General features: G+C 42.0%; 1 protein-coding gene across 1 annotated transcript in view; it reads right to left on the bottom strand.

The window, feature by feature from the left end:
• Nucleotides 1–15,994: 15,994 nt before the first annotated feature.
• Nucleotides 15,995–19,804, bottom strand: part of LOC147526871 (uncharacterized) — a 42,317-nt gene continuing 38,507 nt past the window's right edge. The window contains exons 63-69 of the mRNA XM_086627016.1: nucleotides 19,344–19,426; nucleotides 18,507–18,667; nucleotides 18,172–18,313; nucleotides 17,618–17,805; nucleotides 17,441–17,519; nucleotides 16,794–16,931; nucleotides 15,995–16,038 (exon numbers count right to left, since the gene is read on the bottom strand). Coding sequence (XP_086483142.1) covers nucleotides 15,995–16,038; nucleotides 16,794–16,931; nucleotides 17,441–17,519; nucleotides 17,618–17,805; nucleotides 18,172–18,313; nucleotides 18,507–18,667; nucleotides 19,344–19,426 — 835 coding nt within the window. The remainder of the gene's footprint in view (nucleotides 16,039–16,793; nucleotides 16,932–17,440; nucleotides 17,520–17,617; nucleotides 17,806–18,171; nucleotides 18,314–18,506; nucleotides 18,668–19,343; nucleotides 19,427–19,804) is intronic.

The following is a 19,804-nucleotide window of genomic DNA, read 5'->3' on the forward strand; positions in this document are numbered from 1 at the left end:
TATCAATCATACTGGATATCACTGTTTTTCACATCTTGACATGAAGAAGAAGAGGAATTACAAAGGAAGAAGGAAGAGCAACCAAAAATAAGTAGGTAAACAACGGGTAAGCCAGATTCCAGAGTACGTGCTGTTTATCACCTGATAATGCAACCCTGTAACACATCAAGTATGTGAGGTGCCAAGCTGACTCATTTCAACACCTTATCATTTGTCAGCAGCCAGGACTGATCTCTTCTGCTCAAAAGATAGGAAAAATATAAGGAGAAGCTATATTGGCGAGCAACATAACTCGCTTTCTACCATCTACAGATTTGCAGTTCTTAGGCAAAACAACATGTTCAAATTTAGACAGGAAGAGGAAAGAAAAAGGTGGGGCGGTTTTTGCACAATGTGGGGACAGTTATTGCACAGAACATCAGGAAAGAATATAGCTACACTAGTTTTACTTCAAAAACAGAATACATTTTCTTGAAAAAACTTGGGAGAAAGATAACTGGAGAGGTTGTTCACTTACAGAACATACAAGACCATAAAAGCACTGAGAAACGCAGTGGTTGCTCTGCAAAACCACCTAACGAGTGAAGTCTTCCGCTGGCTAAAGATCAAATCTACAATAAAGTCTTACAAAAAGAAATTTCTCTTGTTGTGCTTTAGCTCCTGATAGTTATAACCTCATAAACACATCACTCTGGAAGAACAGGAGGATACTATCTCTAAACACTGCCAGCTGGACTGCACTTTTGCTTCTGGACTCCTTTTTTTTTCTTGGAATACTTCAGCACCTCTGGCTACATTCGCAGTCAACATACCATTTTGGTGCTAACAAAAAAATACTCATGAAATTGTACACACAGAATGTCAGAATGTCACAACACAACAAAACAGACTGACAAAACCACAGAGTTACAGAAGAGAAACTTTCCAGGATTTCAGGGGCAAGCAACAGTGTTACAAGTGTAACACTGGGAGCTAATCTGGCCTCTTCATTATTTTTTCTAGGAAGATTCTTCCCTTGCCCTATTCCAAAACATTCAGTCTTTGTCTGACAAATGCATCCCACCTAGTAGGACGTGGATGTCCTTGGCTTGAGGAAGAGTCAAACAAAGAAATCAGGAGGAAGCAAAGCAATGCAAGCTAGGAAAAAAATCAACAGTAGAGGGGAAAAAAAAAAAAGACATTTTGAGTGGAAAAAAAAAAGATAGATGTGATGCATCCATTTTAGCATCAACATATGCTCCTGAGAGAAGAGCAAAAGAATTCTGTCCTAGTAATCTCTGGAAAACTAGCAGACATATGTCTCCATGTCCCCTCTGTGCAAAAGTGAGTGAGGAAGAATTGTGGCATCATGTTCTCCACATGTATAATCATTTTAGGGGGAAAAAAAGCCACCTAGAAGATCAGCAACAGCAGAAAAAAAAAAAAGAGCAGTTGATGGTCTGGAGCAAAAACCTCAAAATCAGCAAATTATTCTGAAATAGCATGCTCTTGGACCTTGCTTTTAACAGAGATGCTCCTTTGCATTTCAAAAGTTGCTTTAGTTCAAAGCCCTGTTCAGAGGCTGAGTAGTATGCAACGTAACAGCTCTATCATTTGGCTGCCTGGGACTCCATCACGCCAACATTTGATCTGAGAGGACAAGACGTACTTTGCAAGCTGTTTCACTGCATGAATGCCTGAGCAGAGAGTGCAAATCAGAGGTTTGCAAAGCCACTGAAAAGCCAAGTTAAGAAATCAGAAGATTAACATAATTTCCAAGAAGGGCAGAGCCCATGAACGCCTAAAGACGGATTCGCTGTTTCTAAATCTAACAGACTTTCCAGTATTGCAAAAGATCTCAAAAGCACTAAGGCAGAACGGACAAACAGGCCACAGGCGTGGAAAGAATGAATCCCACATTCACTCACTGGCATGCGTAATCTTTGTTAGAACTAGTAAGTCTGGGAATTACTGCACAGGACAAGACAGACCATTGCCTAACAGCATGTGCGGGAAAACAGCAGGCAGGACCTCCCGGTCCAGTATAACCATCCTCTGCTGACATCCAAGGCATGATGTTATGGTATCTGGTGTAAGAGAACGTGGAACTGTCCTCAAACACAGGCCTCATTTAAGCCAATAAACTCAGAGAATGTTGCTGTACCCATCGGTGTTAAGACTATTCACAAGGAAAAGTGCAAAGAGGGGGGTACAATCCAGTTGCAAATTCAAATACACACACAGGCATCCTTCCTCCAGTCTCATAACGGGTTTCTAAGTGGCAACATCACACATCAATTCTTACACTTACTGCTGCATCATCTTTTCCATTTAATCTGTTTTGTAACCCGTTTGTGAGCACGTTGAAGATATCCACCGCAGTATGGCACAGCATCTTAATCTTCTAGTACCTCCCAAATCAAAAATGTTCAGGTAAACTCCAAATCTGGGCAGAACACACACACTGTAATCCAGAATCTGAAAAACTGAGCTGGCAGGCTCTTTTTATTATAGCTGGGAAGGAAGATCATTTACTTTCCTGGTTAGGACTATGTACTGCTTTTTCATTTAGTCTTGCACGATCTTTATAAGAAGGAGCCTTCAACCTTGCATAGGTTTCTTACTTCTACATGCACACCTACATGAGAAAACATGTAGGAACTATAGCCACGGACCATGCAAAACACTCATGTACCAAATACAAAAATGAAAAGAAAATTTAATTCTTCCACTCAGCTCTTACTTGTAAATTCTTTTAGTCAGTTCTACAGCTTCAACAGGAAAAAACATCGCTCTCCAAGTAGGTAGCAATAACTCAAAGACATGCAAAGGAGAGAAGCAGATTTTGAACTGTAAGTTGATATACCTTCAAGCAGGCTCTTTCTTTTCTGCCTACAGCTATGTTGCAAGCATGCCAAGAGCTAATTTACTAGCTCATAAACTGAGAAATCTTTCTTTAACATAAAACTGTGCTTTCTTGCTCCAGCCTCAGCCAGACTAGACAGGTCAGATGTCCCTACTGATTACACTGAATTTCACAGCTTTCCTTTACCTCCTTTTGCTTCTTTGCACAGTTTCCTCTAGTTTAAACTGGCTCTCACCATCTCTCCCTCCCACCTCCAAAAAACCTGAACACCTTTCCCCTTTCACCTGCTATGTTACTAGATGATCCCTGCATTCTGGTCAAGAGGCGAGCAAGAAGAAAAGGTAGAGTTGGCTTAAGCCAAAAAGCAGAAAGGGAGAATTTAAAGATGGCAAAAACTGCTGTGCAATGCAGGATGTAAAAGCTACGTAGGCAGGCAAATCGTACTGGTTTCTTTGTCGTGAGGTCTGTCTCTTGGCCTTATTGTTATGAATTAATTTTTGAGCAACATACTAAGAATTCACACTATAGTTAAACAGTAGGATTTTGTATTATACTTCCTGACACACAGATTTTGAACAAGGCAGAGCTATGAGCATTTTATCTTGGGGTTAGTCAAGATTCTAAACGGTAATAAATAATAACTATCTTCTGCCATAACTGCGTGAGAGCTAAGGCTCTTATGTGTGGCAGATCTGAATTTTCCCTTACACTCAAACACAAAACTGATTTTGGCAGTAGCAGGAGAGACACATGTAATATCTAAGTGTAGCATGTAGACTTTTCAGTGACAACTATATGTGGAGCAAATCAGTTTTGCAGACCTCAGTTAGGTTACTCATCCCCTCTCAACATGACTAACAACTAGGAATTCTCAGTATTACATTTTTAACCACATAATATGACAAGAGCTGAAGAATTGTTTGAGAGAGCTTACGATGTTGAGATTTCGGTGAAGACTGGAGGGATACAGGGAATAATTGTATTCATACGAGGGGGAGAGCACCTTCACTATCACTAGCTCATAGGCAAGGTTCACGTTTTGAAACAAAAACTGTAGCTGAATTACACAGTGAGAATTGTTCTTATTAACTTTTCTGGCAGCGCTGCCTCTAGTGCAAGGAACTTCTTCAGCAGACATCATGACACTGCTGGCCCGCATGTATCTCCACTAGAAGAGGAAGGAAAACACAGAAATTAATCTATCATTGCAAACATTTGCAGACAACTGCTTTTCTCACTACAGTGTCAACACTTCCTGAAAATAGAAGTGATCACAATGATGCTAGAAAGACACACCCAACTCATAATCCATTTATTCTTGAACTTCGAGAGATTAGTGCTGGTGCACCACCGCACAAAGAATTCTGGACTGGCTATTCATGAGGGTAACAAATTCTCAATGGCCTTACTGCAGATCTGTGGTGTAGCAAAGTAACTGCACATAAGCATGTACGTAAGCCATAAGGAGAGAGACCGAACTAACTTACAGAGTATGATTATGGTGCCACTCTTGGGGCTTGACATAGCCTCACAAATTAGTTTAGTGTTACTCAATCTAGGGCATCTTGATTTACAGAAACGCTAATGATTTGTTCCAGCCCCATCCTCTGACAAAAACTCTCAAACATTGTTAAGCTGGCTGCATTAATTTCTTCTGATATTAGAGATTTTCACAGAGGAAAAACACCTCTCCTCAGTCATGCCTTATTACACCTGCTATAACCAGGTCAGTTCATGAACTTTTTCCAAGACATTATTTTGCAATGTCTGAAAAACTAGTCCAGACCCACCAGTGTGAAAGTCCCCCTCAGAGCAGATATTTTCTGGCAGCATTGCACACACCATAATCACTCAATCCATCTAATTCCAGGTAACAGCACCAGAAAGCACAATGCAGTTTGCATTCATAATGAGACTCGATTTCTTGCTTAGACTGTAATTGAGGTTCCTTCAACTCCCCATGTGAACTGAAGCTTATTTTTAAGCTGAAAAAATAGTTATAATTTGAAGGTGCGAAATTTGAGGCCATAACCAAAACCCAAATAAATGCAGAAATGCTAGATGCAAAGGTATTTACCCCCAGCGCTTGTCTATCTAGCAGATTCTCTGGATAACCATAATGACCACAGCAACATGAGCTGCCCTTTGTTACCTGCGAGATTCTATCTTCAAAGCTCATTTGGCATCATTTAAATGCTCACATTAGGAAGTATGCAATTTAGGAAACGAAGCTCAACTGGAATCAACTTTAGCTGGTTTGGTGCTGCTGAAGCCTTGTAGTGTTTTGCTAGGAATTTCAAGCAGAAAGCCCACTGGTCCAGTCAGAGCAACACAGCATACTGGATTTAAGGATAAACAGTCATTTTCTAGCAGAACCATATAGCAAAGCAGCAAAACCACCAAACAGTTTAGAACTATGTCTTTTATTTAACAACCTACTCTGAAGTGCCACTATGTTTCTCAACTAATGCCACTTTAATTGTAAAGTGAATTGCAACAGGTAGTGATTCTTTCTGAAAGGACTAGAAGACTAATTCATTGTCTCGCGATTCGTAAAAATTTCAAGTAAAAATGTAAAACAAGTGAGAGAAGGCATTGCTCTTTTTCTTGAAAAACAGAATGAAACAAGACCTCCAAAAAAATCTCTGTGCAGGTGAGCTTAAAAGCTTAACTACTAAAGGTTTAAGAACAGCAAGGTACCTCACCTCCAGGAGATGAGCCAGAGGCTACCTGTGCCTCAGGGAGCCACCGTCGAGCCTGGCAAAGCCACAGCTCTTCTGAGGACAATATCCCACAGGAGCCTCTGCCACCGCTCCCCCCAAACCCCTCCAGTGCTGCCGAAGGACTTACCGCAGCCCAAAAAACACAACTCCAGCAGCACGGCCAAACGTTCCTTGCCTGCTTAGACGTGCAGCATGAGTGAATGTGTCCAGGGGCACAGCATGTGCCTGGACAACAGCCCTGCACAGCTGTGCCCAATGCCCACTGATGAGGGTGCACAGCTGCTGCTGGGGTGGGCTGCCGAGGAGGAGGCACCTGTGCGCTCTCGCACACCCCTCCACAGGCAAGTTTTCCTAAATAAATACTGAAATGTATCTGTTCCAAAGTGTATTTGTACTCCTAAAACGTCCAGGTTATTAACCAGCAAAGAACTTCCCAGAAGGAGGGAGCAGTACACCAAAGCACATTCCCAATCAGCAGTAAGGTGGCAGACACATGTGCAAATGCTGCAAAAACGGGCAATAAGCAAACGCAGCCTCCCATCCTGCGGGGTGGGGGATGTGTTTAGCTGTCTGCAAGCACAAAACCTGAATATGTGCACCTGCAGGACTCACAGCCATAAAGCAGAAGCTTTTCTCTGTTCCCAAGAGCTTCTAAGATGAACGTGATAAATATTCTTCAGGACGAGAAATAGGCACTTAAGTGTAAAATAGGCAGAAAAGACAAAAACCAGAAAAAATGGTAACAGATTTCTCTGCCAAATTAATTGGGTTTGAAAACTATGATATCTCTCTCCTGCAAGTCAAAGAACCCGTGTGCTCTCATGGTACCTGAGGTCTGTCAAACTTAACTGATCCTTTCTTAAACACAAAAAAAAAGAGTGATTTTATAACCACTATGGTACAAATAGCATGGCCTTGAAGCTTCACAAACAACTCAACTATTGCCAAGCCTCTGTTCCTCCAAATTTAACCCAAGAAAGAGTCTGTAACCAGCCCTTTTGTACGCTGCAGTGGAATTCCACTTTTAGGTTAATAACGATTTGGCCCAATCTCATTCCAATCTCAACAGGAAAGTAAAGGGTATATTTTCAGTCATCTACTGTCACCAGGCAAGAAGTGCCCTAACCTGAAACTATCTCGACAATAAAATATTAGAAGTTATTGTATTATTTATTTTTCCAACCTATGAATTCATCAGTCATTCAGCACTTCTGTTCCATCCCACTGTTCCAGCCCTACATAGTCTCCATACTTCTCCAGCCACCACTCGTAAAACTGGAAAACAGACAACTTTTTGGGCTATGCCACTGAGAAACTACAAGAAAAACCACATTGTTCTGTACAAGCCTAGCCTCTTAAGCAGAAATTCCTATGCTGTCAGTTTGCCAGGTCTGAAGCCCTGTAAGATTGCTGCACCATCCTAGACCAGATTTTCCAATGGAGCAATTGATACCTACACACACTTGCTTCCTACACTGCTGAAATAATCTTGGCTGCTGGCCTTATTTACACCAGTAGATCAGTTGGCCTTATACACTCAGAAATTATTTCAATTTTCTTTCATAAGTAGCACTAACACTTTCAGGGTCACTTTCCTCTGGGATCTCTGCTCGGCCTTACATGAAGCATCACTCTATGCTATTTTGTGAATTCAAGAAGATACCTGAAAACTGTTGAGATTTGCCACAGATCTGCAGTTTGGTGGAAAAAAAAACCTGCACAGCAGGGTTTTCAAAATCTTGCATGAGGACAATACCTAGTTGCCTGTCTTGAACAAAGAATCTACAGGATCAGGCTGCTACAGAAAGGCTTGACTATGAAGAAAATACACCATACCTACGTCTTTGTGAAAAGATGTTAATATCTAGAATTGTCCCTGGCTGAAAGGAAAATATGCTTCCAAACAAGAATTAATTTTTTAAATAAGAAACTTCCCTCTTTCCCTCAAGAATCTCTCACTTAGCTCCTCTTCTCCCTAGCTACATTGACCTCCTGTTAAGTCTGCATTATGTGAGGCAGGCTGGTCTCAACAACATACTGGTCAACAGCGTACTGAAAGACTCCTCTGTAACTGTTCCTTCTGTGCTTTCTGTGACAGGGACAGAATGGGGACACACTCGAAGTCATGCCATTGAAAAGGCTCCCACTAACAGGTGTCCCTCAGCTCTAAAATCCAGTGTGACCTACGTAGAAAAACAAATTATTTCGTGTGAAACAAAAAAAAAAAAAGAAAAAGAAAACGCTGGCACCAGCCTGAACCTGAGTACGGAGAATGCGCTGGTACCAGCAGGGAAGGAGGAGAGACTGCATGTGCTCACTCTTCTCTGCTGGTACCAGCAGATCCTCTCACCTCCATGTACCACTGCTGCCCCAGGCCCTGACATCTCTCTGGTCCCTCCCTGTCACGCAGGTTGAGTCAGCAGAGGAAAGTTCCAGCAGCACAGAAGAATCTTTCACAGCTTCAGCTGCCAGGCAGGAAGACTCTGTGCACTAAAGCAGGGAAGTAAATGAAGCAAAATGGCTCAGGAAGTCTCTGACACTTAACTGTCTGCCTCCTATTTTACAATCAGAGGCTTAGGGAGAGAATATAGAACACCAAAACGATGCTAACGATTCATAGATTTTCAACGCCAGAAAGGATCGCTCAGAAACGAAGATAACTACAGTAAGAAGCTGAAAAACAGAACTGAATTAGGAAAATACACAACAAAGGAGGGAGACACAGACAGATGGCAAGTGACACGAACTGTAGGGAGATGGAAGAAACCTGTAGAGAACTGAGTTATCCTTCTGTAACTTCCCTGAAGGGTTCATTGCTGATGAAAATCCCATGAACAGTATCATTTATCATGCGAGTAAACTTACTTGTGGTAGAATTCCTAGCATATCTCACTTGGTCTTCCATAGGCCTGTTTTCCAGGCATTAAGTCAAAATCTCAATGACTTCCCTGGCAGTCTGACTGGTCTGCAAATCAAAGAGTGTGCACTTAAACAGGAACAGTCCCGATCTGTGAATCCTAAACGCAGTGTAGGAACATGTTTAGCAGTCATGGTAGCAATGGGGAGAAAGATGGACAGAGGGAGGAATGCAAAGGTGTGCTGAATGGATGGACTGTGTGAAACAGCTCAGCAGTGTATCAAAAGTTCTGCGCAAATAAAAAACAGTTATGTTGAATGAAAGAGTAGATAAGATCCATAAGACAAAACGTTCTATATTTCTGTCTGGAATAGCCAGGTATGAGCTACTTTAATTCTATGATTCTACTTCGGAGGAAAGTTCATTACATCCTGAACAGACAGCATGCTCCCAAGGCAAATCTCCTCCCAGTTCCAAGCTGGCCAGCTGAAACTGAGCTTTCTTTACAGGGTACAGTCCAGGGCAGGTCAACTGGGGTGCAGGAGAACTGCCCTCTGCTCCCCCTCAGCACCACCCAATGAAGTATGAACAGTAACTCCAAGGGGAAGTAGCTGCTTGGCTGCACAGCCTCCTGTTCAGATGGAAGCTGGATCCAACTTGCTTGTTGCAGACATTAAACTCTTCCACAAGGTGAGTTTCTCCTTGAGTCCAGGATCTACACAACCCAGTCTCAAATTTCCTCCCAGTCCAGAAGGTGACCATGGAACCTCACAAAAGAATAAAACCTGAGGAGAGCAATTTTGCTGCGCAAATATTTCCTTTCTGAGCTTAGCTAAGAGTTTTGGAACTGCAGTTTGCTAAGAGAGGGTGGAGAAGCCAAGGTAAGCAAAGGATTTATAACATTACGATGTCTTCCTCATTCTTAAGTTACTGCTGACCTATAAAGCACAGGTAAATACACTGCAGAAAAACTCCTTAGAGTGGTAAATCATTGACGGGGGACATTTGTTGATGGACTTACTATGGATCAAATAGCATTTACATCTTAAATTTAAAATTATTTCTCCAAGAGAGAGTTCAAGGACGGTTTACCTAGTGGACCACACTTCTTTTGCTAGAAGATAAAAAATTTACTCTGGTTTCTCTGACAAGACCAAAAAAACCCTACAGGTCCTGACCTCATTTATAGTAAAATATATCAAAATTTCATGTAAGTGGAGTAAATCCAACTTCACAACAGCACATAGTAAGAGAGGACAATGTCTTTTTGTAGTTCCAATTTCTAAGTGCTGCAACAGTGTTGTAATGTAAATCCAAACCATGAACATCCACTTTTTCCTCTGATCTCTCCGCTGGTATCATCTGTGAGCATATTCATTATCTGGCCCTCTTCCAAAAAGCTGTTAGCCCAGGATCTACACACAGGACTGTGGCAATTCACCTTTCCTGACTTCTAGCACTGCAGTATAGCTCAGTCTGTGGAACCTAAAGAGCTTGGTGCTTCAGGCAAGCTGCTTTCGAAAACACTTTCTTACACATGCCAAAAAGTGACTGGCCTCAACATTCAGCATTACAAGAGGCCTTCGACCTATACAGCATGTTGAGTTCCTTGTTGACCACAACCCAGTTATCAGCTAGTACCTCCCCTGGCACCATTTACAAAGGCCAACCTGTCAGACCTACGCACAACGGCTCTCCAGTACAATTTAGTAAGAGCTGGGCACCTGGAAACCACCAGCTTTTTTAATGCCACATTCGTCACTTTATCTATGTTTGGCTTGGCAAATCTGCTCCAAGAAATAGGCTTATTAGCAGCTTTTCTCCCAACAGGAATACCACAGGTGTACACTTGGTATGGTCTTGGAAGTACAAAAAATAGAGCTGTTTGCTTTGTTGCTCAAAGTTGTAGGAGTGAAGGGCTGCAGTAGATTTCTCACAGAGAACAGTGCATATTTTCTGCTATTTTGGGCTTTGATTTGTCACAACTTACACTGGCTGGCAGATGGGTGAGGGGGAGATTAGGAATCAATGCCTCTTGCTTTTGGAAGATATAAATGAATTTTCCAGGTCTGTCCTTTATAGGGTCTGATACCGCCAGTCAGTAAGAGGTAACATGGAAAGTCAAGTTTCCTCTTCCTCAGTTCAAGCTTCTTCTAGTTCTTCTAAATGACTGGACCAGATGCCTCACTTTAAGACAAGATTTTTGTCCTGCTTAATTTATGAAGTCATCTTGTCTATCTTGTACTCTTTCAGGGTTATCCATTTTCTTTCCTACGAAAAGCTAGCAGGGGTAACTCTTCCCTTCATCTAATTTTCATTTTCCTGGACTTCGGGCAAGACTGAATTCTGTAAGCTTAAGAGAAAACAGAGACTTCCCATTGAAGTAACTGTTATTTCTGATGCTACCTTACAAAAACGCTACATCCAACAAATCTTAAATCTCCACAAACCCAAAGCAGACACCACTTTTGCACTTCCCTGTTATCAGCACAATGTCATTTTGCAGCTCCATTGTTTTATGCCTTTTGCAACGGCCATGAACAACGCAGCGAGTCAGTAACACGCTCTGTGGTGATCGTTCCTGTATCATCTAAGTATTACATGACTTAGTACTTCTGCAAATCTCACGGAAAAGAGATGCTACCTGCTGGATTCCAAGTATGCATTAAAATATATCAGAACAAACGACACACATAGAACACACGTGCTGAATGGATTTGAAGCAGAGGAATACAGTGTCTCCTTAATCACAGATCTCCTCCTTCAATTTAATAGCAATCAGGTGCTGTTTTTACTTCCGAAGCCAGGAGAAGGAATTTAGTAGTCACTGGGTGACTGAGATCTTTCCCTGAGCATCAGTTCCTTTTAGAAAACATGGGTAATACTTTCCCATTACATGAACAGCTAAATACACCCAAGATTGTCATACAGTTCTTGCATAAACAGACATAAGTGAATTTCACTGTACCATCACCAGCACGTAGGGAATCTTACTGAAAAGTCCAAACAGCCCTCCTCTTCACTGTTAAAAAATACATTTTGAAGATCTTTTTGTTTAATTCAAAATATTTTCAGCAACAAAAGAACTGCATAAACCCAAGTGTTGCAATTTGAAAATTGTCTGTGAATTTATCCGAGATCAATGTAACACTGGGTGTTGTACAGAGAAAAGTTACCTTCTCACTCATTAGGTTTTACAGCCTTTTTGCTTGTTAGCTTTTTGTTTTGTTTTGTTTTAAGAGGAACCTGGAAGAGGAAAGGTTCATCTACAGCTTTTACAAGATTATATAAATCTTTATACACAGTTTTAATACATTTTTCATCGTGCTGTGTATATACAAGTACTTAGCACAGCAAATCATCAGGATTGCTGATTTAGCAGGTGTGTGAAAGATGGGACAGGGTCCATCTCGTGGAGACATGACCCATCTGAGGAGTTATAAAGCTATTTATAGAAGTTGGTCAGGTAAAAGTTGAGATGAAAGTACTAAGGACTTGTTAATGGAATACTTCAACAATTCCAGAAATAAAACTACTGAGTTAAAGATGAACCAACTTGAGGCTGCAGCTTGCTCTTCTGCCAATTGCTGTGCTTCATCACACAGGCTCAGTGTCTGCAAGGATCAAGGCTTCATTTGGCAAAGTTATTAAGCATGTACCTGGCTTCAAACGATTCATGAGCTCAGCAAGGCTATTTTTTTTCTCATAGGCAATTGAAATGAGGCATTTATCATTTCAGGCTTCTGGAAACAACCCAACAAATTAAGTGTTTTGTCAAGGAATAAGCCACAAAGCATGAAGATGGCCTCCAAAACTCAGTACCAAGCAACTCCTTTGATTTGCTTTTATTAGAGTTTCCCAGTTTCTTTGGAAGGAAAAGCCCCAGTTTTATTCTTGTCACCCTGTGGTGAATGACACCTTTTACCTGCAGTACAAACACAATATGCTCATGGGTAGGTGCTGGGGACCTAAAGAAAGTGTAAGTATTAATTTCCTTCAGGTCAGAGGCTCACCTTCTGTGGATGGAACTTCCAAAAGCAAGATTGCTTGTTTGACGTATTTTCTGGAATTCACTCTGGTAGGTGACACTTTCGAATCTTCCCGCTTCCCCAGTTTAGCTGCAGAGAGAAGAGAAAAAGGAGCTGATAAGAGAAGATCAAATGTAATTCTTGTACTGCCATGATACACACCATGTCATCTATGACTCTAGTGCTTCACGCACAATGGAAAGATATTAACGAGCCTTTTCTTCTTTATTTAGTTTTATTTTTTTAGTTCTGGAAAGAAAGAATTCCCATTTTGATTATAAATTAAAAACCTTCTTCTTTACTTCAGACTTTTACTCCTCCCCTAGGAGCACAACTGATACAATATTCTCTCCTCTCATGTTTGAGAACAAGGTTATAGAAACATCTGCTTCAGGCCACCTACCCAGGAACTCTGGAGTGACAACACTGTGATCTTTCAGCAATGGTGTAAAAACAGCTCCTTGGGAATCTTCATGTCCTGTGTGGGACAAAAGCACGGTATTAAAACTGGAAACTTTCAAAAGAACATTTCCTGGAGGTAGAACTGGGACTATCAGGAAATCTCTGCCCCACACAGAGACAATCCTGACTTCTACTAGACCATTTTCAAACACAGTCTTAATTTCAGTATCCAGTTTCTGATGTCTTAGCTCTGCCTTCAGAAAGTGTTCAACATCATTAGGTTCTATTGTCTCTGAGCGGAGTTAAGGATGCTTAGGGGCTCAAGATGGGAATCCAGAATGAAAATCCTCTTTAACTTTCAACCTTCTCCTGTGTGTGAGTATTTCTTTAGCTACAAAGGAAAATAAAAGCATCTCCCAATTTAGATTTGCAAATTTACATACATGTGACTGAGTAGTACACAAAACTCTCTCACTCAGGAGCTGTGATGTGTAGCAGTGCTGGTTCTGGAGCAAATTCTTCACCTGGCCATTCTCATCTGCCAATTCAATTTCATCTGCAACACAGTCAGGAAGCCACTAAGAGCTATGGCAATAAAAATCAAAACATATCTCAGCTATACAAAGGTAATCCACATCTGAAAAACAGCCCAAAGTCTGGGTGCATTTTAGCTGAGTACTATGATTCAGGACCATCTCAAAATAATTATCTACCTCTCATCCTAGTGGTCAGCCAGCCAAGTTACATTGACACGTATGCTTTTTGTCAAGGCAAAAACTAGGTCGTACAACTCAGTGCAAACCTTGTGCTGTGAGACAAGCTGGCTCGTAATACACTGCACTTACTATGGTCTAGAATTCAATGGATACGTTTATGTTCATCAGTGGCAACTTGATAGGTTTAATTAACATGACTGTCTTAAGGACGGAGTGTGAAAACCTGCAAAGAATCTGCCAGTAGATCTGGGTTGTTAGTATACTTCATTGTGTTGATATAATAACAAAATCCTCATGGGATATTTTCTTCAGATGGACGTTTTTATTAGACCTTTTCTTCTACCAGCATTTAAAAACACTGTATCTAGCTGTGTATGTATAAGAGGCAAGGATCAACCAGATAATGAGAACAGCCAAGGGCAGCCTCAGAAACAAACAGGGTCAGGAGCATTATCGAGCTTTGTTAACACACTGGGAGGCTTGATGACAATTTCACGCTGGAAGACAGAATCAGCAGAAACCACCTAGCTCTTTTCAGAACTCAGAGCCACACACACACATAAACCAAAGAGGTTCCTTTTCAGGGAACTCAACCATACCTTCCTTCTCACAGCCACAACAGCTTTTGATGCTTTCCAAGAGAAGCTGAACTTTACACTGAATGTTGAAACGGGCCTTTTCATTTTCTGTTAAGAGAGGCGTAAGTCAAAGCAACCGAAGAAACAACAACAGCCCTGTGACCCTTCTCCAAATTCCAAATTAAGTGATCCTGCACTCGATCACTCTTATCAGCCGTCTCAGGGAAATGGACCCTTCTCAATACGAGGGGACTTGACAGCTGCTCGAGACAGCACTGGACTTCCAGAAGATTCCATAGACCACTACAAAAAGAGCTATCAACAGTAAATACTTCAAAAGCAGAACAAAAACGAGGGTTGCACCACTCCTCTCTTCTTATTTGTTCTTTGCTTTCCAAGAAACTACTAACAGAGCATGAAGAGAAACACTGTGTTAAACTCTGGTCTTTTCATTGATATTCTTTGGTTTTGTGGGAAAACAAGACCCAAATCATTCTGAAACTCAAAAATGTTTACTTGTAACTGAAGTACACTTGTTAAGAAAACCACAGTGGGGAAAAAAGAAAACTAGTAAAATTCCATATGCATATTTTTGTTTTGATCTAAACCAAAAACCTGTTTTCATTGGAAAACGTTTACAATGAAAAATTTGACAAATTTTATTTACTACTGCCTTCCACCTACCCTTTTACAAACATAACCTGGAACCACAAGTCACAGAGTTAACTTTATCTCCTGTCTGGGCTCCTGGGCATTGAAGTCTCACCCTCTTAACACCCAGTATGGTTATGCAAAGGCAGAAGGAGTAAACACAGATTTGTGTCTAGGAGCCAGGAAGGAGTGGGTTCACAAACCTCTTCACACATAAGCAATTCAGTAAATATTGCAATGGGAAAAGAATAGGCTTTGCTGCTGGAAACAGTTGGCTGAAGCCTACCTGTGGGGGTTGTCAAGGTACTGTGCTGGCTCACAGTCAAGAAATTTTACGTTGCTGTACTTCACGTGGAGCTAAGGAATATTGTGCAGAAAGAGATGGAGCTGGTGTTCTGATTCCACTCCTGTTCCACAGAAGCAATGGCCACTTCACAGCAGGCTCTCTTGCCATCATATACACAGGCCAAAAGAGTAAGAACAGTAGGAAGGATATTTTCAGTGCAAAGATCAGGCTCCCAGAACACTGGATACCGGCAGCTATGCTGATCTCTGCAGTCACCACTACAGGGAGTAGTTTCAGTGTACTCTTTTTTCAAAAATCACATCTCTCATCTCACATCTCTAGACCTTCAAGGTCTCTGCCAGTAGACCTTATTGAGATCAACAGGAGCATATTGAAAACATGCACAGGCAATATAAAGAAGCAGAACGCATTGATAAGCAGGGGCTCATATGCCACCCGTGGCCTCACATGTTTTCTGCTTTACTAACTTAACAATGAAAACTATAAAACTAGTAAATAATGCCAAGAACCTCAGCTTCCTTCTCAAGCCTACAAATTATTGATAATCCAAGGCAAGTATGAAAGTATTTCAACCAGTTTAAGCAAACAGAATATGGATTATTCATCACATATTTGACAAAGCACATCTCTAACTAAACAAACATCTACTCTGATACTTCAGGTATGGCAGCTCTGTCCGCAGACACACACACTCTCTCATAATCCAGCTTTAGCCATTGCCGAGGATAAATTGAGGCTCCCCTCAAGGAAACGAGCCAGTGGCTATTTTACTTCCAAGAAGATGAAATAGTTCTGCTTCTGTTTCTTCAGTCCTCTGAACAATGCAGCTCCTCCTTGTTTCCAGCAGCAGAGCTTCCTCCCTCTTTGTGGCCCAAGAATCCAGCAGCTCAGAAGGGGGCTGAGCTCCTCACGCTTGTTTGATATTTGCTGTCTGTTACAGAAATTCAAAACAAAAGAAGAGTGCGAATTCAAGGGACTGCTACGCCACCACTAAGGCAGCCTAGTCCAATGGGCAAAAAAACAGGATAGGATCTACCATGTACTCTAGAGTCACACTCAGTGACTCTAGAGTACGTGGTAAGCTTCATAATGCACCTTGATAGCATATTCAGGCCTTTGCAAAGCTCACTGTATCTGAACTTCAAAATAATGCAAGTGATCCACCCCTAATTACACCAAAAACACACCATAAATAATTTCAAACTCTAAGCATCAGGCTAAAAATTCCTCAACGGATTGAGGAAAACGTTCAGTTCAGAAGACATCCTGCTTAGTTTAACTCTTTGTTTGTTTACTGCTATATACCAGTACACATGAAGAGAATCTTTACCAGCTTACCAGCCTTTTCTCTTGCTGGTAAATTGTGCCCTAAGATCACAACGTTATCCCCAGAAACCATTTGTGATGAACAGAAAAGCTCTAACAAATGAATTCATAAGAAACAAAATCCTCTGTTTAAGTACTGCTGAGAGAAAGATGGAAACAAGTCTAGATCTGGGAATCAGCCAAGCATTTTGTTCTGCTTATTGACCTTCTGGTGAGTTCTTTTTAATGACCAGCAGCTCAACAGCAGACATTTGTGTGTGCATTTTAGCAGGTCCCCAACGATGAGACACAACTTCTCTCCCCTCATTTTGTAATCTTATATCCAATCTACTGCAGGCAAACAGAAACTGCAATACAGACTAAGATTTGTTACCTGGAAAGGTTGCTGCAGATTCACCAGAGCTTGCTTGATCTCACACGGAGTCTTGGCAAGGGGAGAAGCTGCTATCAGGCCCTCCACCTCCAACTCAGTCAGATAAGCCAACTGGAGATCTAAACCTGAAGAAAACAGGGGGGCACTTTTAAATTTAAAGGAAGAAGAGGCCCTTCATGGTTGGATGACTGCAACATACATGCTGCCACAAGGAAATACTGAATTGAGCAGAGAGAATGCCTACCCAGAGGCTGCTCAGACCACAGAACTGATGGTATAGAATTTTCTTGACCTCCCCGTATTAGCATTTAATTAGTATAATGACATTCAATCTCTTCTCTACATGTCATTGCTTAATATATAGGTGTAAAGGGTCTGTGAGGACAAAAGCTCCTTGACTTCCCTCTTCCAGAGGAATAGAGGAGGCAGAAGTGGCTTTCCTGAACTTGAGAAATTTCAGTAGTCCATCTTAGCAAAAAAAAGATTGATGTAAGTAAGAAAGAGCATAAATGGGAAAAAGTAATTATACATTTGTTCTGTTAGCAATACATACTCTCTCTTAACCTAGACTCCACTGAATCAGCCTTCTACTGTTACCTCTGTGAAGTACCCTCAACTAAATCACTACCCTTACCATGATCTTCAAGTCCAGGGAAGCTGAAAAAAGCATCTTTCCCACTGAAGAGCTCACATTGTCGAGGCAGCTCGTGATCCTGAGGGATAAAAAGGGCCCAAGAGTTGAAGAAATGGGCAAGTGGAAAAACCAGCAGAAAGGCGAGAGATGGCTCTCCAACAGACACCTGTAACTCACCTGCCCTTCCACCACTTCTGATTTACTTTCACTGGCCAGGCTGCCCAGTGAGGGTACAACTGTCACCGCATCCTGTCCTTGGACCTTCTGCTCCATCTCTCGCTTCACAGCAGCATTCTTGTACAGAGCGTTCCCGAGCAGCATTTCCAGAGCTTTCATTAACTCTGTCGCCTCTTGCCACGGAGCACCTAACGAACCCGACAAGCAATTTAAACGGGCTTCTACAGAACCACATGAAGAACAGCAATTATCTCCAGAGCAAAACGAAGAGCAGGAATCTTTCTTTGGAAATTCCACGAGATGGCTCCAAGATGCCTCATGCTGTAACATTTCCAAATAACTCTGTGCTTACCCCATTCCTAACCTGACAGACCTGTCTTCTCGTTGAACTGGCACGAAGACAGGACGTCAGCTCTTACAGAACTACACCACCTCTGGAAGACACCATCTTGTGGGCTCTCTTCTTGTGTAAGAGTCATGCCTTTTTTTAACTGTTCCACTGATGCTACCCATACACTCCACTTCTCTCTTGCTCTGCACTCTGGTTCTCTCACCTGCGTGGAAGTCGTTGCTACAGTGTTCATCACATTGTTCGACGCCCACTGCTGCCCAGCTGCTGTCTGCAGGTTTATGTCCACAAATCCTTTGCCTGGCTAAGATTTTGAGGCTTTCAGAGTCCAGTGCTTGCACCATGTCCTGTTTACAGAAAGCAGCAGTATTATACTCTGCGAGCCTCACAATCCACCCATTCCACATTCTGCCTCTCATATCAAAACAGAGACTAGTGTAACTATTTTATGCCAGAACAAGGTACCAAAAGGAGTAAGACTTCAGTAAACTGCCACAGAGTTCCAAGAGTCCCTTCCCTCAACTGTTTCTTCACACTGACCATGAGACTTTGAATCTGCTGGCTGATTCCGTTGTAAAACACCAACACATCCATCCTGTGCTTTGCCAGCTGAGACGCCAGGTGCAAATTCTGATCTTCCAGCTTATCGTACAGGGTGCGAACACTGAAATCCTCTAGAACCCTCAGTGCACAGCGCTCTTCTGAAACACAAGGCAAGTCTCATACTTAACCACTGGCCACAAGTCTATTCTAATTGATTTCCCAGAAGGGGCACTGCCTGTGCACAGGAGGCAGCAGTATTTCCTTCTTCTGCGAAAAAGGAAAATGGATGAGGCAAGAGATGCAAAAGAAGGTCTCGTCCCTTAGTGAGGGGGAGGATGACAGAGCGTTACTACCAACTCCTAACTTGTCCAGTAAACTGTCAGGGTGCTACTTCTCTGTAAGCTGTTCTCGGCGTCACTAGATGGTGCCATCTGCTGGGCTCTGGACTTGCTGTACAATTCCCAAGATGAGGTCATTCCCAGAAGGCAAACAAGCCCATGCCTTGTCATGTGCCTTCAGAGAACAGAATGACCAACAGGAGAAACCAAATAAATATTTTTAAAGGAAGCATTCACTCATCATTTGAACCGGCCGTTGTTTTGAAGGACTTTTCAGGGTTGACCACTTACCCTCCTAGCTCCTAAGGAAGAGAACACTAAACCATTCCAATCACAGGAGGTTATATTCCCCAACTAAAGATATCAAAGGATCAAATTTCTGGATTAGTAGGTATCAAAAATGTACCATACTAGAGAGTTAACATAAGACAACAAAATGGGGAGTAGGTGGGAAGAAGCCAATGGGAGAACACCTGGGGTTGGCACAGCACTTCACCTGCATTATATGCAGCTCCTTTCTCTCCAAAGCCAGCATCTTCTCCAGAACCATGAGGACCAACTGCCTGATAGAACTGAAGGCTAGAAGGAACGACAGAAGAGATTGAAGAGCATCTCACTCTCCTCAGTAAAATCAGATACTGCAGTATCACCAGCTAGTTCGAGCAGAAGGATAGGCTTCTTGTCTAGATTTTGAAGTCAAAACATGGAAGAAAAGCCTAGGCCAGGTAATTCAGGCAGTAATACTCTGTGCAGAAGGCACAACAGAGCTGTTCCACACTGCAGTGGGACAGCTGGAATACTCTTGAGTAATACCAAGAAACTATCTGTGCAGCTAGAAAATCAGCATACTGCTAAAGGTGGCAAGAATTCCAGCACTGGGGACTGAGACAGTGACTGCAATAGGACATGCTTTTGTACTATCAAGGTCTGAGCTTCCGATACCTACACCATGCAAAG

This window comes from Tauraco erythrolophus, chromosome 26 (assembly GCF_009769465.1).
Source record: "Tauraco erythrolophus isolate bTauEry1 chromosome 26, bTauEry1.pri, whole genome shotgun sequence".
Taxonomy (NCBI): domain Eukaryota; kingdom Metazoa; phylum Chordata; class Aves; order Musophagiformes; family Musophagidae; genus Tauraco; species Tauraco erythrolophus.